The sequence below is a fragment of the Prionailurus viverrinus genome, chromosome B4 (genome assembly GCF_022837055.1).
Source record: "Prionailurus viverrinus isolate Anna chromosome B4, UM_Priviv_1.0, whole genome shotgun sequence".
NCBI lineage: Eukaryota > Metazoa > Chordata > Mammalia > Carnivora > Felidae > Prionailurus > Prionailurus viverrinus.
In genome coordinates this window covers 51,986,825-52,010,548 of record NC_062567.1, presented here as the reverse complement: position 1 = coordinate 52,010,548, position 23,724 = coordinate 51,986,825, and the positions used below count along the sequence as shown (strand labels likewise).

The 23,724-nt window shown below is 41.8% G+C and overlaps 1 protein-coding gene across 1 annotated transcript in view; it reads left to right on the top strand.

Moving 5' to 3' along the window:
• LOC125169846 (cationic amino acid transporter 3-like) overlaps positions 1-23,472 on the top strand; it is a 48,329-nt gene extending 24,857 nt beyond the window's left edge. Inside the window, exon 2 of the mRNA XM_047865636.1 lies at positions 21,315-23,472. Coding sequence (XP_047721592.1) covers positions 21,500-23,251 — 1,752 coding nt within the window. The 5' untranslated portion in view covers positions 21,315-21,499 and the 3' untranslated portion in view covers positions 23,252-23,472. The remainder of the gene's footprint in view (positions 1-21,314) is intronic.
• Positions 23,473-23,724: the final 252 nt, after the last annotated feature.

Sequence of the window (23,724 nt, the reverse complement as noted above, 5' to 3'; positions counted from 1 at the left end):
AAGTGAATACACTGTAGTACACTAAAATAAAACAATGAAAGAAAAATAGAATTTGAAAAAATGTACATAAAATCCAAAAATATAGCAAGAAAATTAAAGAAAAATATTTTTAGTAGAAATTGAAAGTAAAAATGAAGATTTTCTCTTTCTGCATTCAAGAAAAAGAAAAGAAATGAAAAAGAGAAAAAAAGAAAAAGAAGAAAAAAGGAAATAGTTTGAAAATTTGAAAAGGTGAATACACTGAGGTAGACTAAAATGAAATGATGGAAGTAAAATAGAACATGAGAAAAATTTACACAAAATTAAAAAATATAATAATAAAAATTAAAGAAAAATATTTTAATAAAAATTGAAAAAAATTTTTTTTCATTTGTTTATTCAAGAAAAAGAAAAGAAGTAAAAAAAGGAAGAAAAAAATAATAAAGATAATTGAACAGATGGACCTGGTAACAGATTGAAGTAGGACTGAAATTACTTCGTTTTCCCCTAGAAGTCAGACTATGTAGCACTTTATAGTCCATAAACTAAGCAGGCTGTGAGACTTGTCTTCTTGAAGAGCGAAGTTGGCCCAGTTGGGCAGGGCTCAGTGTAACAGCTCTGATCTCCAGTAGATGGAGCTGCTAACCTACTGGGGTGGGGTGTTGCAGTGCTCGTGGGTGTGTATGTGCATGTGCGAGAGCGGTGAAAATCGCACCAGCCAGCTACCCAGTCTCTAGTTTTGGAACTCTCTTTTCCTGGATCAGCATCATGCACCCATCCTCTGTCTTCAGCTTTTGTCCACTCCCCGGTTTTTCACTGTCCGTGACCAGGCCCCAGACAATACCTCTCTCCCGAGTTTTGTTTCAGGTGCAGCTGTTTTCCCTGGCCCTTTACTTTTGAAGGACTGCAGCTTTGACCCCTTCTGCTCCTCTGGGGGAGGGTCTCACTGAGCATTGGCTGAATGAGCAGTGGCCGAAAATTGGCTGCACCCAGGAAATCTTGCTGGACCCTGCTGTTGCTGGTGCCCCGAGATTGCAGCCAGCTGCCAGCCACCCCAGAAAAGTTTGCAAGGTAGTGTAGCAGCAGTGTTTCAGGGATTATGGGAAATCACAAAACACATCTGGCACCAGGTTTCACCCTTAATGACCTTGTTCCAGGACCAGCGAATGTGGCCACCTTCTGGGGTCTGCTGGGACCAGGTGGCTTCAACAGTCTCTACCAAATGTCCTTCCAACAGTGGAACCACTTTTCCCCATGTGGCCTGAGAGCCTCCTGGACCCCACTCTGTTCCTGGGGATTCGCCCTTCCCACCAGAGCACTGACAGGTATCTAGCTGTGGACTTGTAGCTTTTGTGCTCCCCTTGTTTACAGTCTTAATGGAATTTTAACCCTCTCCTTTTTCCTTTCTCCCTTTTTAGTTTAGTCCCTGTGGCTGTTTCCAATTTTCCACGTTCTCTCCAGCTGCTTTTGGGGAGCGTTGCTTTTCCCATATTCTCACCCCAACTCCCAGTCTCTATCCTCTCTCTGCCCACAAAAGCACCTTCCTTTCCTGCTCCTTCTTGCTCCCCAAATTCCCCTCTCCATGACGCGTACCTGCTGAATTCTGTGGTTGGTTGTGCAGATTGTTGTGTTAATCCTCCAATCAGTTTTCTAGGTTGTGTAGGATGGTTTAGTGCTGGTCTGGCTGTATTTCATGGATGCAAGACACGTGAAAAAATTCCATGCTCTTACGCCATCTTGGCTCCTCCCCTCAATACTCACTACTCTTGCCAACACAGAAAATGAAGTGTTGTTACCTTTCATTGGTTTCATTAACTAGGAAACCATCTGGAATCTTACTATGCCTTAGTCTTGACTGTTCATTTCTGATTGAGGAGTACCTGTTCTGGTTCATAGTTGATGTATCTTTTATTTATTTTGGCATTTGGGGAGATATTCATGAAATGGCCTTACTTGTAAGTTCCTAGAGAGGGGAATTCTGTATTTGCCACTACTGTCTTGCTCTACGTGTAACTGAGTGATGATGATTTGGGAGTAATGGTGGTGGTGATAATGATTTATCAAAACAAAAATGTTCATTTGGTTTGAGTTCTTTTGCATAAAGAATCAGTGTGGTTCCTGAATTTCTAATTTCTCATTTGCCTTTGTATTCATTTAAGCTTAGTTGAAATCTCATCTTTTTTTTTGAAATTCACAATTTTATTTATTTATTTATTTATTTATTTATTTAATATATGAAATTTATTGTCAAACTGGTTTCCATACAACACCCAGTGCTCATCCTAAAAGATGCCCTCTTCAAGGCCCATCACCTACCCTCCCCTCCTTCCCACCCCCCATCAACCCTTAGTTTGTTCTCAGTTTTGTAGAGTCTCTTATGCTTTGGCTCTCTCCTACTCTAACCTCTTTTTTTTTCCTTCCCCTCCCCCATGGGTTTCTGTTAAGTTTCTCAGGGTCCACATAAGAGTGAATACATATGGTATCTGTCTTTCTCTGTATGGCTTATTTCACTTAGCATCCTACTCTCCGGTGCCATCCACGTTACTAAAAGAGCCATATTTCATTCTATCTCATTGCCACATAGTACTCCATTGTGTATATAAACCACAATTTCTTTATCCATTCATCAGTTGATGGACATTTAGGCTCTTTCCATAATTTGGCTATTGTTGAGAGTGCTGCTATAAACATTGGGGTACAAGTGCCCCTATGCATCAGTACTCCTGTATCCCTTGGGTACATTCCTAGCAGTGCTACTGCTGGGTCATAGGGTAGGTCTATTTTTAATTTTTTGAGGAACTTCCACACTGTTTTCCAGAGTGGCTGCACCAGTTTGCATTCCCACCAACAGTGCAAGAGGGTTCCTGTTTCTCCACATCCTCGCCAGCATCTATAGTCTCCTGATTTGTTCATTTTGGCCACTCTGACTGGCGTGAGATGATATCTGAGTGTGCTTTTGATTTGCATTTCCCTGATGAGAAGCGATGTTGAGCATCTTTTCATGTGCCTGTTGGCCATCCGGATGTCTTCTTTAGAGAAGTGTCTATTCATGTTTTCTGCCCATTTCTTCACTGGATTATTTGTTTTTTGGGTGCAGAGTTTGGTGAGCTCTTTATAGATTCTGGATACTAGCCCTTTGTCTGATATGTCATTCACAAATATCTTTTCCCATTCCGTTGGTTGCCTTTTAGTTTTGTTGATTGTTTCCTTTGCTGTGCAGAAGCTTTTTATCTTCATGAGGTCCCAAAGGTTCATTTTTGCCTTTAATTCCCTTGCCTTTGGGGATGTGTCAAGTAAGAAATTGCTGTGGCTGAGGTCAGAGAGGTGTTTTCCTGCTTTCTCCTCTAGGGTTTTGATGGTTTCCTGTCTCACATTCAGGTTCTTTATCCATTTTGAGTTTATTTTTGTGAATGGTGTAAGAAAGTGGTCTAGTTCCATTCTTCTGCATGTTGCTGTCCAGTTCTCCCAGAACCATTTGTTAGAGACTGTCTTTTTTCCATTGGATATTCTTTCCTGCTTTGTGAAAGATTAGTTGGGCATACTTTTGTGGGTCCACTTCCGGAGTCTCTATTTTATTCCATTGATCTATGTGTATGTTTTTGTGCCAATACCATGCTGTCTTGATGATTACAGCTTTGTAGTAGAGACTAAAGTCTGGGATTGTGATGCCTCCTGCTTTGGTCTTCTTCTTCAAAATTACTTTGGCTATTCGGGGACTTTTGTGGTTCCATATGAATTTTAGGATTGCTTGTTCTAGTTTTGAGAAGAATGCTGGTGCAGTTTTGATTGGGATTGCATTGAATGTGTAGATAGCTTTGGGTAGTATTGGCATTTTAACAATATTTATTCTTCCAATCCATGAGCATGGAACGTTTTTCCATTTCTTTATATCTTCTTCAATTTCCTTCATAAGCTTCTATAGTTTTCAGCATACAGATCTCTTACATCTTTGGTTAGATTTATTCCTAGGTATTTTATGCTTCTTGGTGCAATTGCGAATGGGAGCAGTTTCTTTATTTGTCTTTCTGTTGCTTCATTATTGGTGTATAAGAATGCAACTGATTTCTGTACATTGATTTTGTATCCTGCGATGTTGCTGAATTCATGTATCAGTTCTAGCGGACTTTTGGTGGAGTCTATCAGATTTTCCATGTATAATATCATGTCATCTGCAAAAAGTGAAAGCTTGACTTCATCGTTGCCAATTTTGATGCCTTTGATTTCCTTTTGTTGTCTTATTGCTGATGCTAGAACTTCCAACACTGTGTTAAACAACAGCGGTGAGTGTGGACATCTCTGGGTTGTGTTCCTGATCTCAGGCGGAAAGCTCTCAGTTTTTCCCCATTGTGGGCTTTTCATAAATGGCTTTTATGATGTTTAAGTATGTTCCTTCTATCCTGACTTTCTCGAGGGTTTTTATTAAGAAAGGATGCTGAGGGGCGCCTGGGTGGCGCAGTCGGTTAAGCGTCCAACTTCAGCCAGGTCATGATCTTGCGGTCCGTGAGTTCGAGCCCCGCGTCGGGCTCTGGGCTGATGGCTCAGAGCCTGGAGCCTGTTTCCGATTCTGTGTCTCCCTCTCTCTCTGCCCCTCCCCCGTTCATGCTCTGTCTCTCTCTGTCCCAAAAATAAATAAACGTTGAAAAAATAAAAATTAAAAAAAAAAGAAAGGATGCTGAATTTTCTCCAATGGTTTTTCGGCATCAATTGACAGGATCATATGGTTCTTATCTTTTCTTTTATTAACGTGATGTATCATGTTGATTAATTTGGGAATGTTGAACCAGCCCTGCATCCCAGGAATGAATCTCACTTGATCATGGTGAATAATTCTTTTTATAAGCTGTTGAATTTGATTTGCTAGTATCTTATTGAGAATTTTTGCATCCATATTCATCAGGATACTGGCCTGTAGTTCTCTTTTTATACTGGGTCTCTGTCTGGTTTAGGAATCAAAGTAATACTGGCTTCATAGAATGAGTCTGGAAGTTTTCCTTCCCTTTCTATTTTTTGGAATAGCTTGAGAAGGATAGGTATTATCTCTGCTTTAAATGTCTGGGAGAATTCCCCAGCGAAGCCATCTGGTCCTGGACTCGTATTTGTTGGGAGATTTTTGATAACTGATTCAATTTCTTCGCTGGTTATGGGTCTGTTCAAGCTTTCTATTTCCTCCTGATTGAATTTTGGAAGTGTGTGGGTGTTTAGGAATTTGTCCATTTCTTCCAGGCTGTCCAGTTTGTTGACATATAATTTTTCATAGTATTCCCTGATAATTGCTTATATTTCTGAGGGATTGGTTGTAACAATTCCATTTTCATTCATGATTTTATCTATTTGGGTCCCCTCCCTTTTCTTTTTGAGAAGCCTGGCTAGAGGTTTATCAATTTTGTTTATTTTTTCAAAAAACCGACTTTTGGTTTCATTGATCTTCTCTACAGTTTTTTTTAGGTTCTTTATTGTTTATTTCTGCACTGATCTTTATTATTTCTCTTCTTCTGCTGGGTTTGGGGTGTCCTTGCTGCTCTGCTTCTATTTCCTTTAGGTGTGCTATTAGATTTTGTATTTGGGATTTTTCTTGTTTCTTGAGATAGTCCTGGATTGCAGCGTATTTTCCTCTCAGGACTGCCTTTGCTACATCGCAAAGTGTTTAGGTTTTTGTATTTTCATTTTCGTTTATTTCCATATATTTTTTATTTTCTTCTCTAATTGCCTGGTTGACCCATTCATTCGTTAGTAGGGTGTTCTTTAACCTCCATGCTTTTGGAGGTTTTCCAGACTTTTTCCTGTGGTTGATTTCAAGCTTCATAACATTGTGGTCTGAAAGTATGCATGGTATGATCTCAATTTTTGTATACTTATGAAGGGCTGTTTTGTGACACAGTATGTGATCTATCTTGGAGAATGTTCCATGTGTACTTGAGAAGAAAATAGATTCTATTGCTTTGGGATGCAGAGTTCTAAATATATCTGTCAAGTCCATCTGATCCAATGTATCATTCAGGGACCTTGTTTCTTTTCTTTTTTTTTTTTTTAACATTTATTTGTTTTTGAGACAGAGAGAGACAGAGCATGAACAGGGGAGGGGCAGAGAGAGGGAGACACAGAATCTGAAACAGGCTCCAGGCTCTAAGCCGTCAGCACAGAGCCTGACGCGGGGCTCGAACTCATGGACTGCGAGATCATGACCTGAGCCGAAGTCGGCCGCTTAACCGACTGAGCCACCCTGGCGCCCCAGGGCCCTTGTTTCTTTATTGACCATGTGTCTAGATGATCTGTCCATTGTTGTAAGTGGGGTATTAAAATCCCCTGCAATTACCACATTCTTGTCAATAAGGTCGCTTATGTTTGTGATTAATTGTTTTATATATATTTGGAGTCTCCCGTATTTGGTGCATAGACATTTATAATTGTTAGTTCTTCTTGATGGATAGATCCTGTAATTATTATATAATGCCCTTCTTCATCTCTTGTTACAACCTTTAATTTAAAGTCTAGTTTGTCTGATATAAGTATGGCTACTCCAGCTTTCTTTTGACTTCCAGTAGCATGATAAATAGTTCTCCATCCCCTCACTTTCAATCTGAACGTGTCCTCAGGTCTAAAATGAGTCTCTTGTAGACAGCAAATAGATGGGTCTTGTTTTTTTCTCCATTCTGATACCCTATGTCTTTTGGTTGGCACATTTAATCCATTGACATTCAGTGTTATTATAGAAAGATATGGGTTTAGAGTCATTGTGATGTCTGTAGGTTTCATGCTTGTAGCAATGTCTCTGGTACTTTGTCTCACAGGATCCCCCTTAGGATCTCTTGTAGGGCTGGTTTAGTGGTGATAAATTCCTTCAGTTTTTGTTTGTTTGGGAAGACCTTTATCTCTCCTTCTATTCTAAATGACAGATTTGCTGGATAGAGGATTCTTGGCTGCATATTTTTTTTTGTTCATCACATTGAAGATTTCCTGCTATTCCTTTCTGGCCTGCCAAGTTTCAGTAGAGAGATCGGTCACGAGTCTTATCAGTCTCCCTTTATATGTTAGAGCGTGTTTATCCCTAGCTGCTTTCAGAATTTTCTCTTTATCCTTGTATTTTGCCAGTTTCACTATGATATGTCATGCAGAAGATCGATTCAAGTTACGTCTGAAGGGAGTTCTCTGTGCCTCTTGGATTTCAATGCCTTTTTCCTTCCCCAGATCCGGGAAATTCTCAGCTATTATTATTTCAAGTGCACCTTCAGCACCTTTCCCTCTCTCTTTCTCCTCTGGAATACCAATTATGTGTAGATTATTTCTCTTTAGTGCATCACTTAGTTTTCTAATTTTTCCCTCATACTCCTGGATTTTTTTAATCTCTCTTTTTCTCAGCTTCTTCTTTTTCCATAATTTTATCTTCTAGTTCACCTATTCTCTCCTCTGCCTCTTCAATCCGAGCTTGGTCGTCTCCATTTTATTTTGCAGCTCATTAATAACATTTTTTAGTTTCTCCTGGCTGTTCCTTAGTCCCTTGATCTCTGTAGCAATAGATTCTCTGCTATCCTTTATACTGTTTTCAAGCCCAGTGATTAATTTTATGACTCTTATTCTAAAATCACATTCTATTATACTGTTTAAATCGTTTTTGATCAGTTCGTTAGCTGTCATTATTTCCTGGAGGTTTTTTGAGGGAAATTCTTCCGTTTCGTCATTTTGCATAGTCCCTGGAGTGGTGCGGAACTGCAGGGCACTTACCCTGTGCTGTCTGGAGTAACTTGTGCTGGTGGGTGGGGCCGCAGTCAGATCTGATGTCTGCCCCCAGCCCACCACTGGGGCCATAGTCAGACTGGTGTGTACCTTCTCTTCCCCTCTCCTAGGGGCAGGATTCACTGTGGGGTGGCGTGGCCCATCTGGGCTGCTTGCACACTTCCAGGCTTGTGGTGCTGGGGATCTGGCGTATTAACTGGGGTGGATTGGCAAGGTGCACAGGGGCGGGAGGGGCAGGCTCAGCTCGCTTTTCCTTCAGAGGTCTGCTTCGGGATGGGCCCTGTAGCACCGGGAGGGAGTCAGACCTGCCGGAGGGATGGATCCACAGAAGCACAGCATTGTGTGTTTTCGAGATGCAAGCAAGTTCCCTGACAGGAACTGGTTCCCTTTGGGATTTGGGCTGGGGGATGGGTGAGGGAGATGGCACTGGCAAGTGCCTTTGTTCCCCGCCAAGCTGAGCTCTGTCATCCGGGGCTCCACAACTCTCCCTCCCGTTGTCCTCCAGCCCTCCCATTCTCCAAGCAGATCTGTTAACTTATAACCTCCCAGATGTTAAGTCCCACTTGCTGTCAGAACACACCCCATCCAGCCCCTCCGTTTTTGCAAGCCAGACTCGGGGGCTCTGCTTTGCTGGCAGGCTGCCCCTCCCCCTGGCTCCCTCCTGCCAGTCCTTGTAGCGCGCACCACCTCTCCGCCCTTCCTACCCTCTTCTGTGGACCTCTTGTCTATGCTTGGCTCCAGAGAATCCGTTCTGCTATTCTTCTGGCAATTTTCTGGGTTATTTAGGCAGGTGAGGGTGGAATCTAAGTGATCCGTAGGACGCAGTGAGCCCAGCATCCTCCTATGCTGCCATCTTCCCAGAAGTCTCTGAAATCTCATCTTTAATAAATTGAATGCAGTATTTTTCATTTAGAAACTTTTTGTTGTTTTGACTTGAGGGACAACCCAATTTCTCATTTTAGATCCAACCGGAAGTACACAGAACCCATCTGTATTTACAGGTAGTACAGGAAAAATGGTAGTAAATACAGAAAATTATTATCTCTTGGAGTTTTCAATAATTTTTTTAATGTTCATTTATTTTTGAGAGAGAGAAAGTGTGTGAGAAGGGAGGGACAAAGAGAGAGGGAGATACAGAATCTGAAGCAGGCTCCAGTCTCTGAGCTATCAGCACAGAGCCTGACGCACAGCTCGAACTCATGAACCCGAGATCATGACCTGAGCCAAAGTCAGATGTTTAAGTCACTGAGTTAAGTCACCCAGGCAACCCTGTGGTCTTGCAATATAAGGGCATTTCATGGATACTTCCCTATCCTCTTGAAACAAGTGAAATACTGTTGTACATATCTTTCAATCAATCGACTATGGTTCCACTCCTCACTTCTGCATGGTAGCCTTAAATGTTGTAGTTTGAGTCTTGTGTTATGATGCCTAATGTCAAAGCATTACATGACTTATTTTCCAATAAAATAAAGAAATGAAAATACAAACTCTGTGTTATGTATATGTTCAGTTGCCACACATCAAAGTGATGACACTGGTGTATATAATGACCCTCACAGATAATGTATGTTCTCTAGGCTGACTTGGGTTACTTCCTCTGTACTTTCACTTTATTGTGGTGGAAGAGACTTGGACCTCAGTTGTGTCAGATCTCTGACATCGCCAAACCTGGCTGTATATCCTGGGTTACTTCCTTGGCTGTGGCCAGTTAACTCTTTGTAGCTCAGACTTCAGCTGGGGAGAGAAAGGCAAGCTGAGAGGATCATCAGGCAAGAGCTCTGCTCCTCAGCAACACCTCTCTACCTACTACTCCTACCCTCTTCCCTAACTGTGTTCTCCCAGTTGGAAAGTTCTAAATCAGTGATTTATGCCACTGGATAGTATTGAGGGGAGAGAAGAGGGCAAGCAGAACATACTGGAGAGATCAGATATCTATCTTCAATTATGCTCAGAGAAACTTCTGGAAGGAGGATCTTGTTGAAAAAGGTTTGGAAAGAGCATGTTCTTGGCAGAGCGGAACAGTCTGTGTGAGGGTGATGTTAATGCCAGCAAGATGTGCATGTGTGGGGAAAGATTTGTCCTGTTCAAGCAGGAGCCACAGAAAATATTAATAGTAGGAGTAAGTGGTAGAAGAGCAGTGAAAAGAAAGACTTGCAAATACACTCTTAGAAGTTTGGACTTAATGGAGAATAGGAAACTGCAGGTTTGGTTGGCTGTGTGTGTGTATGTGTGCTCATGTATGTTCACGTGCATTTTTAAGACTTGAGGAAAGTGTTATTTTCCAGTAAGAGAATAGAGAGTACTCAGACTTTAGTTATCTGGTGTATGTTGTGAACAGGAAGAATGTGATTTAGACCTTTATCCTGCTTCAAGGACAGCATTCCCTAATGGCTGCTAGGTGAATCTGAGGGAGAGCTGAGAGGATCCCATTATTTAGATTTATCAGTTTTATGGATGAAGAGGGTAGACCCGGGAGTATGGCTGGAGGCTCTCCCTGGATATGCATATTTGCAAACTGAAGAATCTACTAGATACCTGTCTAGTGTGGAAAAGGTGTTAAGTGTCTAAATAACTTCTTGTCAGCTGAATTGAATTGGGGACTAGGTTGGTGATCCCCAAATATCTGAACCCAATTATTTCAGTTGAAATTTCTTAGATTTTTTCCAAATTTTTATGCAGCTTCACTGATTAAAGTCATGATCTTTAGAGGCTGCTTTGTCAGTCCTTTGTTTCTGGATATGTTTGGAGTTTTCTTCCTTTTCAAATGAAAAAAGAAAGGCAATTCTTTATCTTCTCTAGTGATCTTCCTATACTGATAGAATACCCATTATTCCTTATCTCAAGTCCACATTCCTTCATAACTTTTTTTAAAAAGTGAGGATTTCCAAACACAAAGAGGTCTGTATTCATGCCTGATGTTCATTGATCTTTGTGCTTATTTCCATGGATGATTAATAAATAATAACTATGTTCTAGGTGCTGTGAGCTCAGAGCTGGTTACAGATATGGCTCACGATAGAGAATGCTAATGACCATTTTATATGTCCTAGTAGGTCAGGTCTCTGGTTGTCAAAAGCAACCAAACCAGAATGATCACTCTGACATAGGTGATGTCCTTTTTCCAGCATCACCCTGACATTTTAGTTCCGGAAAGTGGCTAATCACATTTTGGAGTGACTGGTGGACTAACGTTTTAATGGTACTGGTTCTTCTGGGTTAAGGATAAAGAGGATATCGCCATTCTCTGGCAACCATTCCCAGTCTGCCTCTTATTGACAGCCAAATCTGGGGAGCAAATGGCCGGGTGATATAGGGAGCTTAAAAAGATGTTTTGTCAAGCTATCTTCATTAAGCTCTCACCATCAACCCTCCTACCCCACTTTGTTCCAGTTGGGGCTCTCCTTTCTGACAGAATTTTCCCAACAGTGTGTGTCTCTACCATCTGGAAGCCAGGGATGATGGCTGAAGTTTAGGAAGGTCAAACGTGAAAGTAATCAGGATATCAGGGAAATTTCAATCATCTTCCTGTCATTGGGCTCCCATTTTGGAAAATGTCTGCACCCCAGACCTCCTGTCTTCCTTTATACAATGAGAATCAAGGTTTCACTTTCTTTTCTAGAATTCCCTAAACTGCACTGAAATGGTTCTTTTTCTTCTCTAGAATAAGGCAGTGACTAGAAAAGATTGTGATAGATCGATGAAAGAATTAGATGGTGAAAGAAGTCTCAGGAAGGTGCTACTTGTCATCTGGAGATCTATTGTCCTATATTTCCACTAAAAGCCAAGTAAAAGGAGATAGGCTAAAGTTGTGAGCAGGAATTACAATTAGCTGTAAAATCATATCTGGGAAGTATTGGAATAACTAAGGGATACTTTGGAATCTTTCTTAGCATCTAAAAGGATAGTCTGGAGTTTTTTGGCCCTAGGTTATTTTTGGGACATGGTTTAGAGCTTTCAGATTTAATGGTTTCAGTACTTTTAACTCCTGCCTATCAGTATCTATTTGGAAGGAAAGGAAAGTGATTGAAAGTGAGTGACCTGGGCACAATGAAAGGAACTGGCTGAAATACTCCTTTAATAGCTCTACCCTGAGTCTTCACTCTTTGTGGTGGTAGCGCTCTTCAGGAGAAAGAACATGGTCTTTGAAGTAACAAAGAATGAAGTTCAAATTCCACCTCTTCTTGTTAGTGGGTTATGAGCTTGGGACAGTTGTCTCACTTCTCGGTCTGTAAAGTGGAATAATACTTATTTCATTGCGTTGTTATGGGGATTAAATTAAATAACATCTCTGCATTACTTGCAGCTCAACAAATTCTGGTTCGCTTTCACACCTCTCTCCATTTATCCCTAAATCTTGCACATACACCTGGTACCCCTATTTGCTAGATGTTATTTTTCTCTGCCCTCAGCCTCTGCATATGTTTCCCCAATGCTCCTAAGAGTTCAAGTCTTGGGCCTTGGTTTATTACTGTGTGTTAGTCCCACAAAAAGACAATAAGAGTATGGAGTTTTTATAAGTGTACTTACATGAGCCAAGGTTGTGGTGTCTTTCCAGTCATTTTTGCTTGGTGACAACTTTGGTCTCAGACAAAGGAGTTCTACCTTCCCACCTACTCTTCTGATCCAAAGTTCTTGATTTGAGGCTAGATCATTCTGGGTGGGGTTTGGTTCTAATTAAAAGTGATGGCAAGCTTGTTTATAAAAGGCATTCAGGGATGGGGAATCCATAATCTTTACTATCAGGATATACTTTTTTTCTTCCTGTGTTTTTAGTTTGCAAAATATCAACCCTACAGAAAGTTGCAAAAATAGTAAACACCCATTTATTTTTCACTAGGATCGACCAGTTGTTGATATTTTGCCACATTTGCTTGCTCTGTCCAATGTATATGTGTATGTGTGTGGGTGCATGTATGTATGAAATACAGTCTATACTTAAGGTTTACTAATTTCCTATTTTGCTTTGGTACTAAAGTGTTTCTCCATGATCCAGATGCAACCCAGGGTTATGCATTATATTTCTTTGTCATGTCTCTTTATTCTCATTTAATCTGTAATAGTTCCTCAGCCTGACATTGATAGTTTTGAAGAGCACATGTCAGTTGTTTTATAGAAAGTCCACTTTCTGTAGAAAGTTGTTTTGTATACTGATCATTTTTATCATCAGTATTAGGTTACATATTTTAGACAGGAATATTATACAAGAACATATTAAAGACAATGAGTACCATGTATGCAGGGAACATCTCTTTTTCCTCCCCATTGTGTTTGTAACATCAAACCCTAGGCTGGCTTTTAATTTTTTTTAATGTTTTTCTTTTTTCTTTTTTTTGAGATAGAGAGACAGAGTGTGAGTGGGGAGGAGAAGAGAGAGAGGGAGACAGAATCTGAGACAGTCTCCAGGCTCTGAGGTGTCAGCTCAGAGACTCACACAGGGCTCAAACACATGTACTATGAGATCATGACCTGAGCTGAAGTCAGATGCTTAATCGACTAAGCCACCTAAGTGCCCTTAGAACTGACATTTAGGAGGTTCTGAATATTTATTCACTGAACAAATAAATGAATGAAGTAAGATTTTCACTGCCACTTAGGTCTATTATTTTTCTACTCGAGGAATGGGGAAGAGAAGCCTTCTCCTATATCTTAGTCCCCTTTTTATGATAAATGGGTGAAAGCTTAAGGATAACCCAGGACATGTGTAAAGACCCACAGAGAAGGAAAATGAGATGGGCAGTATGTCATGAGGCAACCTGTGGAGTCTCTTTACCCTAGGAGTGGGTGGTGATCATACTATGTTGTGAGTGGTTGCAACAATTCCCACAGAATTGAAGGAGGGACTCAGAAAGACTTTTATTACATATGTATTATATGTATATGTATAAAATACACATATTTATTACAGCATTATTCATAACAGCTAAAAGGTATATCCATCAGTGCATGGACACATGAACAAGATATGGGATATACACAATGTAGTATCATTCAGCCTTAAAGAGGAAGGCCATTCTGACAACACAGATGAACCTTGAAGACAAGCTGTATGCAAAAGGACAATATTGTGTGATTCCACTATATGAGGTACCTACAGTAGTCAAATTGAGAGAGAGAAAGTAGAATGGTGGTGCCAGGGGCTGTGCGTAGGGAAGAACTGGGAGTTACTGCTTATGGGTGCAGAGTTTCAGCTGAGGAAGATGAACAAGTTCTGGGCATGAATGGTGGTGACAGTTGCACAACAGTGTGAAGGTGAGGCTCTCTTGGATCACCCATTTTATAATCACAACACCCACTCTGAGCACATCCTAACCTTTTCTTGCTTCCCTCTTCTCTGTCTCACTGATTGCAAATCCAACACAATATATATCCATATTACTTATTTGTTTATTGTTTGCTTTCAACTACAGGATGTAACCAACTTGTGTGGAGAGATTTCTGTGCTTTTTCTGCTTTATCTACAGTGCTGAATAAATGAGAATCAGTATATTAGTTGAACAGATAAAGGAAAGACCATGATTGGACACAGACTTGAAGAGAAGGCCAAACAGAAGGAGAAATTGGGAAGATTCCATTTTTCATTTGATTTTGGAAACCAATTTCTTCTACCCTTGGGTATGAGACTCAGCCCCAGTGTTCATGGTGGCTTTTGTTCTGTTTGCCTTTCCATATGCCTGTGAACTGTGTCACTCTTGGACATGTTGCTGTACATGTACACAACATTTACCTTTACTTAAAACTCTTGCCCTAAACTCAAAACTTCTACTCCTGTATTCATGACTGCCACTACCTCAGTTGCAGGGCTGCTTGAGTTAGGACTTGAGAAACTCTGGGGTAGCTCAGCTTTCTAAAAACCTTTATAGTTGAATGTTTGGGAGTCACTAGTTTGATTGGCTCCAGAGTCTTCATTGTCCAGAAATTTTAAGGACAAAGAGTTTTCATATACTTTGAGGTTAGAAAGGATCTATGCTCAGATATGGAGGATTGATATGATCTCTGCAGATGTTGTATTTAAATTCACTTCTCTGACACTTTGAGAAGTGAAGTAATCATTTAACAGCCTCCTTAGCCTTCCTCTCAAGTCCTTATCAAACTTCTAGAAAAGCAGCTGGTAGCCAAACTCTCTTTGATTCAATTCAGTAGGAGCCACTAGGCCAACTTCCTGATTGGCAAGAGTGTTAACACTCAACCAGGGGAACCAGTAGAGCTTACTGCCTTGGAAAATGCTTTGAAAAGGAAATGTCCAGAGTGAGGGCAGTGCCACTCTTAGAGACAGAGGAGTAAACACAATGACCTCCAGGACAAAGAGGTGTGGTTGGAGCTGGCTAGGAGAGGAAGGCAGCCTGCAATTTAACGGGTGGATTGTTGGACTTGACAGGAGTTGTTCTGGGAGCCTTGAGCTGGAACTTTGGTTTTGGAGTTTGGAAGGAGCTCAGAAACTGAGAGAAATACACGGAGGAGTGAGAGGGAAGGGGGAGTTGAGGGCATTATGGAATTCATACAAGCTGGCTTCATGTTCCCTGGCCTTTCTCTCCATTTCTTTCACCACCTCCTATGCACCAAGCACCTCCTTTCAGAGAGACTGTTTCTTAATGGTACAGATTCACAGAGTCAAGGCCCTCAATGACTCTGGAAATGTGTTTGAAATACATGATTGTACATGCTCTAGCTCCAGTTTACACCTCTGTTTGACCGTGTCTCTCAAAAATGAAAACAAAGTCCCAAACAAACAAACAAAAAACAAAACAAATTTCCTCTAGGAATCTCAGGATATAGTAGTCGATCATCTATAAATTCATTTTCTCTGTCCTAAATGCTTCTTATGGTTGTTTTGTACGATTATGAGCAGAATCTTTTCCTGGGTAGTGAGGGTCGGAGGTGGGAGTGTGGAATCCAGAAAGATGAGGTATATAGATCCTGGCCCTGACCTCCAGAAGCTTTTAGATTATAAAGGAATTTAAGTGACACACTCAGGACACCAGCAGACAGAAAGGGAAAATTAGTTTTAGCTGAGCATCAGGGTGGACTGTAAGTACTGATGGGAATTGGAGGGAAGTTGGAGATGGGGACCGGTCAGGATGGATTAGGAAAGGCTTCCTAATCACCAGGAGAAACGTTGTACAATAGGACTGAGAAGAACTAGAGCATCAAGACTGGACAGAAAGGAGTGAGGAGGGCATCCCTGGCAGGGCAGGCACTTACTCAGGCCAAAGGCTCATCCCAGGAAGGGTAAGTCAGGATGTGAGGAGCTGAGTCAGGAAGGAGGTGATGGGCCTGAGGGTAGGGAGAGAATTAGGGCGGGGCTCTGACAGCTTGGTCGGAGAGTCTGGACTGAATATAAACTATCGGAGCAATTGTAGATTACCACGTGGAGAAAGGGCAGTCCTGAAAATAGCATTTGAGGGTGATGTTTCTGTATTGTTGTAAGCTGGAATTGTGGTAGGGTCTCTCAGGATTCCCATTAACGGCTTTGCTTTCTCTTCTATAAGCTTGCTCGTTTATTGTTCTTGTGCCAGCTTGTGTTGGAGTAATGAAATATGATTATTTAATTACCAGATTCTTTGTTCCTTGGGCTGCTTCTCTGGTAGCTGCATACTCTGTCTGTAGCCCACTCTCCCTCATCTTCAGTAAAATTGGAAAGAGCACAAGAACCACCCTGCACACACAGTTGAAGTAAACAGAAATGATCAAACCATTACCCATCTCCGACCCTGCCATTCACATGGTCCTCCTCTGGGATTCCTGCTCAGGGTCCATGAATGGACTTCAGGAGAGTGTAGGGAATTTTTTGAGACGACCAAACTCAGAGGGCTCTGTGACTCAACAAATGTTAAGAACAACTCTTGTGTCTGTTGGGAGGGAGGTGGCTGAGGACTGTTCCGCAGAGGGAGAAATGTGGTACAAGCATCCTTATTGCCCAGTAAGGAGTCTCCAGAGACAGTTGAAGGAGTGAAGGAGAAAGAGGAATTGGGAAAAGGGAAATGGTTTCAGAAGGAACTGGTAGAAGGAGTGCCCCATCTTCCCTTGTTCTCCACCCTCTTTCTAGCAGGTGTTCCTTCTCTGTGTTCTCCATGTCCTAACAATTACAGGATCCAGTTACCCTTCAAGTTAACTCCCACAACATTATCTCATGCAATTCCTTGTCGAATCTGAAGTGCGCAGAGTGGAGTCAACCCCTCCCTCAGCCATGGACTGTTAGCATCACTGCTTCCTGTCAGACCCCTTTGCATGCAATGCATTTTATTTTACCCTTTCATCCTGATCTCTGTTCTCATTTACCCTCTTCACTGGAGGCACCTGCTTTAGTGTATTTAACAAATGCTCTTCCAATCCACGCTCTGTATGTGTATTTGGATACATTTATCCATTCTACAAATACACAGTTGTAATGTGGGGAATATAGCCAAGAGCCAAATGGTAAAAATTCCCTGCTTCCATGGAAATTACATCTTTTAGTGTGAGGCAAATAATAGACAATTAAGTACAACATATAGTACCTTGAATGATGACAAGTGCTATGAGAAAAATGAGGGCAGGGGAATAAGGTATGGCTGGGTGGTAGGAACAGATTGTAGTTTTATATGTGGTGCTTAAGGAAGGCTGTGCTACACATGTGCTATTTTACCAAATTTAGTGAAGTGGGCAACCATGGGGCTATCTGGGTTCGAAGTGGTATGGTCATAGGGACAGCAAGTACAAAGGCCCTGAGGTCGGGTCTTGCCTGGTATCTTAAGAGTCCAGAATGGTTAGGAGGCTAGAGAAAAATAAGTGGGAAGAGGGAGAAACTGAGGCTGGGTAGTAGGTGGGTCACTGACAAATACTGTAGGGCTTTGTAGGCCATTGTAAATCCAGACTTTGGCTTCTCCTCTGAATGAAAAGAGAAACCAGTGGAAGATTTTATCAGAGGAGTGGCATGACATTTTTAACAGGTATGTGTGTATCCTTGACAAATACACAGCACTTTGTGGCTGTTTTATAAATGTATATAAATGTGATTGTGTTGTATACCTCATCCTGCTTCTACTTTGCTACTTAACATTGTTTCTGAAATCTATCCATGTTGTTATCTTTAATCGACTTTGTTTCTGACTGCTATGTAATATTTCATTGTGTACATATGGCACATTTTACCTGTACATTCGTCTAGTAACCGAGGCTGGCATAGCTCCAAATTCAGAAATAGTCCTGTGATGAACTCGCTCATATAAGCCTCCTTACGGACTCAGAGAGAGTTTCCTTGTGGTGCATATCTCAGGGAGAGATGGTAGGGTGGGAGGGTGTGTGCATTCTTAATTCCACTGATTGTGGTTCAGGATGGTGATCCCAGTTACACTCCCACCATTGTTGGGTGGTATTTTGTATCTTCTCATCAAGTTCTTATGTGGATCCTCGAAGGGAAGTGAAGTAAGGTTCCTTGTGGGTGAGGAAACCTGAGGCTTAGAGAGATCAAGCAAATAACCCTGGTTTATATAGTGAAGTGGAAGGATGAAGGCTCAAATCCAAAATTTCTGACATAATGTCCTTTGCTTTTACCACTACAGTACCCAGCACTGCCCCTTCTAGGAATAAGATGAGGCATCCATAGGGAAAAATATTGATGCTGATGCTGATGGGGGTGATGTTTGAAGCTTGCATTTTTTTTTTTTTTTGATGCCTGGACTAACCCAGTAAGCCTAGGACCTCCAAGTGTTTAGCACCACGTATGAGTGTGTTTAATTAGGGTACTTAGCTTTCAAGGCAAAATATATGGAATAAAGCTGTTTTCATTGTCTCACGAGAGCGAGCTAACAAGTTTGAGTTTTAGTGGATGATTTTGGGGCCGGACATTTATAAAGACTAACTGATTTTCAAAGTTTGGCAGTTTGCATCAGTTTTCAATAATAAACTTTAGGTAGATTATATTAATTATATATTGTTTGCTAGGCACTGTGCTAATTACTCTATAGGCATCATTTCTCTTATGCCTCATAATTACCCTTGAGGAAATTTTACCCTCATTTGACTGTTATTGAAACCAAAGCAGCAAGAGGGTAACTAATTTGTCCAGAGTAGCTGGTATAAGGTTGAGTTTTGATTTGAACCTGAACCATGTATCAGCAGAGCCTTACTCCTATCTGCTAAACTGTGCTGCTTATCTGTGAAGGAAGCTTTTATAATCTCTTCTCTTTGATATGAGGACAATTTCTTGTCATTTGAGGTGGTTTTGAGCAGCCATGGGAAGGATAGGGCTAGTGGATAAGAATCTCCAGAACCACTGGATGTGAAGTATGAAAATATTTCCCAGTCTTCGTGATCCCTGTCTCTGTCCCCCAAAGTGAGATCCTCTGCCTTAGAATATCCTGCCTAGGTTACAGGGCCTGAGCATGATGCCTTCAAAAAAAATTGACAATTCTTTGTCACCCTGTGTGGATTATACCAGCCATGAATGATGTGTAGGCAAGGTTCATCAGTTTCCTTTTCCTTCACACATTCATTTCCCTTGCCTTCTACAAGGAAGGTAATAAAATTTATATTTTTACCTAAATCAGGATTATAAATATTGTTTGGCTGCAAAGCATGTATCTCAAAGTCAATTAGCTAGGGATTCTGGATTATGTTCTCTTTCAGTTTTCTATTCTCAGTTTGTGTATTCATTCAACACGTATTTATTGAGCATCTAACTAACACTTTGATAGAAGACACAGGCAGATTAGCTGGAATTCTGATACATTAGGATAAATGGCACATGGGGAAGCCCGGGTGCTATGAGAACACACAGGAAGAGCAGCATAAGGGTCAGGGGAGGCTTTCTGAGGCAGCAACTTCTGAGCTTGGAACTGAAAGAGAAGTGGGGGTTAGCTAAATGCAGGCGACAAGAGGACATTAGAGACAGGTAACAGGGTAAGTGTAGAATTTTGCAGCTGGAGCAGGGAGTGGGCAGGGGATGAGCCTGGAGGAATTAGCACAGGCAAGATGCTGAAAGATGAACTTAGCAGGGAGGGCAGTGGAAACACTGAAGGGTTTGAAGCCTGGGTTGGGGGGGGGGTGCACGTCAATGACATTCACAGTGTAGAAAGATTCCATGAGTTAAGTATTGACTGTCTATGTGTGTGCTTCTTAGTAAATCATAACCTTGGAACTGGTTGTCACTGGTGGGTGGTTAATAAGGAGTCTAGATAGATTTGTACACAGAAGCTTTGACCCACAACATTAGGATTTCCCTTGCTAATCTGTACAGAAGACTGTTCAATTCTGACGTGATCTTTCTGTCTTCGGAACCTCTGGCAACATTTCCTAAAATTCTCTCAAAACCAAAGCCTGAGAAGTGAGGAGAGTGGGGGCTGTATGACTTTGTTTTCTCTGTTCTCCACTACTCATTTCTGGGGCATTGCTGTGAATTGCTCACCAAAGTCTTGCTCCAATTCAGGAGGCAGCCGTTTGAATAGCAGCAGTGGTGAGGGGGAAGGAGGAACCACATGTAGGGTTCCTTCGTTAAGAAAATATCTTTGGCATATTGAGACCATGGTTTGAGTGAGTGGAAAATAGCTATAGTGGAAAATTAAGAGGGAGTTACAAGTTAGTGTTTTAATATAAGCTCACAGAGCAGGGCAGGGTCTCGAGGTGGCTAGCAGCTGACATCACAGATGGCCCAGGGTGTTTATAGAGCATAGCGTGACTAGTGAGCAGAGTTCCTGCAGAAGTGAGCTCATCTTCTTTACTGGAACTCAGAGAAGGAGGAGAGAGAAGGAATTGTTTTGGTTGTGAGCAGCTGAGCTAGGTGACTTCTTTCCTTCCTACCCATCACACTCTCATAATTGTGGATTATATTAAGTTTTGCCTGGTTGCTTTGGGTGAGGTTTACTGAATGTCAGAATTCACAAAATGGCCTTTCTGACTCTTCTCCCTTAGTAATGGACACTTGGTTGGCTAATGCACCTGTTACTCTAGTGTTTCATCACCAGACAGCCTGTTGCTGTCGTTCTTGCAGCTAGTTATGAAAGCCCTGCCTCTTTCTCCCTCTTCCTCTCTTCTCACAGAGCCCCCTGTGGGCCTAGATGGGTAAAGGGAAGGGTTGGACAGCACATTTTTTGCCATTAGTATAGCTAAATGGATGATGCAAAATGAGGAGAAAGGTGGCCATCTGACCTTGGGAACTGATTTCGGGTCAAAGAGTTTCAAGACACTGGGACCAATATTTGTATTTTAAACTCAGATGATACTTAAGAAATGGTTCTGCAACTGCAACAAGGTCCTCTAGTCCATGAATTAATGTGTCATAACTTATGCTCAAGCACCACACAAACATCCCATGTGTAAATTATTGCACAAGAATTTCGTGCCCTTTGTGTCCTACAGCTTAATTAGTCCATGAAGCTATATGAGTTAGATGAAACCCAAAGGGGATTTTTGTCATGTAGTGTGTAAAAAGGAGAATGTTGGGAGATATTTGATGCTTTTCTGAGGAGAAAGCAGTGTTGATTTTTTTTTTAATGATTTTCTTTGATTTCAGTTTCTGTGATGCTCGGGCTGCAATGGGTTACATGGGACTTCTGAGCTTTGGTTGTGAGCTTTCTTTAGTTGGTTGAACACCAACTCAGTTCGGTAAATATTTATTGTTTCTTTAGGCATTATGAAGGGCTATCGAATACTAGATGAAATACAAAGCAGCAGCTTTGAAGCCTGAGTAATGGACCTCAGCAGCTGCAACTCAACTTGGCTAAACTCAGCCTCACTGAACCAGATCCCAGAGTCTGCACCCTGGACTTGCTACAGCTCTCTGATCCTGGAATAGTCTTCATTTCCAGCTAGAATGCTGCATCAGACATTTCGTACATTAGGTCAAAAACTGGTACGCAGACCTATGCTGGAGGAACCAGTGGCTGAGGATGACCCAGAGAGAAGACTGAGCACTCTGGATTTAGTGACCCTGGGTGTGGGCCGCACACTGGGTGTAGGTGTGTATGTCCTGGCTTGTGAGGTGGTCAGCAATCAAGCAGGACCATCCTTTGTGATTTGTGTTTTGATTGCTGGCCTATCTTCAATGTTGGCTGCGCTGTGCTATGCAGAGATTACTGCCCGGGTTCCCCATTCTGGCTCTGCATATCTCTACAGCCATGTCACTATAGGTGAGCTTTGGGCTTTCATCACTGGCTGGAACCGCATCCTCTCCCTTGTTGCTAATGCAGTCATTTATTTCCAGGTATTGTTCTTAATTTTTGAGTCACTGCGTGTGACACTGCAAGAATTTATCTTAACGCATGTTTCCCACTACCTTAGAGAAGACCATATAAGCTTCATTTTTATGTTCACTCTGTGGTTTTTCATGGATTTCTGGTATGATTCAACTTCCTCGCTTGCCAAAGTGGTCATGTTGGTGAAAATTTTGGTTCTCAGTTTTGTCATCATCGCTGGCTTCATTAAGGGGGACCTGCACAACTGGAAGCTCACAGAAGAGGACTACGTAAAGGCTGGACTCAATGACACCTCAAGCTTGGGCCCTCTGGGTTCTGGAGGATTTGTGCCTTTTGGCTTCGAGGGGATTCTCCGTGGAGCAGCTACCTGTTTCTATGCATTTATAGGTTTTGAGAAAATTGTTACCAGAGTTGAGGAAGCCCAGAAGCCCCAACGTTCCATCCCCAGGAGCATTGTTATTTCACTGTTCATCCTCTTCGTGCTGTATTTTGGTGTCTCTTTAGCACTTACACTTATGGTGCCTTACTACCAGCTTCAACCTGGGAGCACCTTGCCCGAGGCATTTCTCTTTATTGGCTGGGCTCCTGCCTACTATATTCTAGTGTTTGGATTTTTCTGTAGTTTTTTGGGAAGTATCTCTGGACTTATTTTCCCCATATACCAGCTGTTACACAAGATGGCAGAGGATGGCCTCCTGTTCCCTGTCATTGCCTGGATCCTTACCAGGAACATCATCATCAGAATGTTTTTTTTAATCTTTATGATCATTGCAGCAATCATGACCTTCTTCTTTGGAATCACTGATGTTGTGGACCTCATGTTTATTGGGTCCATGATATCTTACTCCATGGTTGCTATTTGTGTTCTCATCATCAGGTATCAGCCTGAGATGCAGAATGATGAAAATGAAACAGAGGTGCAGGATGAGAATGGACCTGCAGCAGGGAGGCTGACTCTACAGGGACTACTTTTTCCAGGCAGCCCCACCCCCACTCCACTCTCTGGCCGAGTTATCTATGTTTGCTCCTTACTGCTTGTTATGCTGCTCATTCTTCTGTGCCTGGTGCTGGCCCAGTGGCCAGTCCTGCTTTCTGGAGACCCAGTGTGGATTTCGGTGGTTGTGCTGCTCCTGGTGCTCATCACTGGGCTCACTGGGGTCATCTGGAGACAGCCTCAGAGCTCCAGTTCCCTTCACTCTAAGGTCTCTGCTCTGCCTCTCCTCCCAGTACTGAGCATCTTCATGAATGTTTACCTTATGATGCAGGTGTCAGCTGCCACCTGGATGGTATTTGGTGTCTGGATGCTGATTGGGTTTGCTATCTACTTCAGCTATGGGTTCCGGTATAGCCTGGTCTCTAACCGCACTTAAGCTAGGGCCAAAGCTGTAAACTTTGAACTCAGTAGTTCTAGTACCTATTATTACTTTTATTTTTTACTTATCTACTTTTGAATTGTGCCTGTAGCAGCACACTGGCTTTTAAAAATATTAAAAATGGGGTGCCTTGATGGCTTAGTTGGTTAAGCATCCGACTTCAGCTCAGTTCACAGTCTCACGGTTTGTGATTTTGAGCTAACAGCTCACAGCTTGGAACCTGCTCTGATTCTATGTCTCCCTCTCTCTCTGCCCCTCCCCACTCACATTCTGTCTCTCTCTCAAAAATAAATAAACATTAAAAAATTATAAAAATATTATTAAAAAACTAGAGAAAATGTTTTTGTTTTCTTTGACAAAATATCCAGTGGCAGTGGGATGCCTGCCTGGCTCAGTCAGTAGAGCATGTGGCTCTTGAGCTAAGGGTGGTGAGTTAGAGCCCCACTTTGGGTGCAGAGATTACTTAAAAA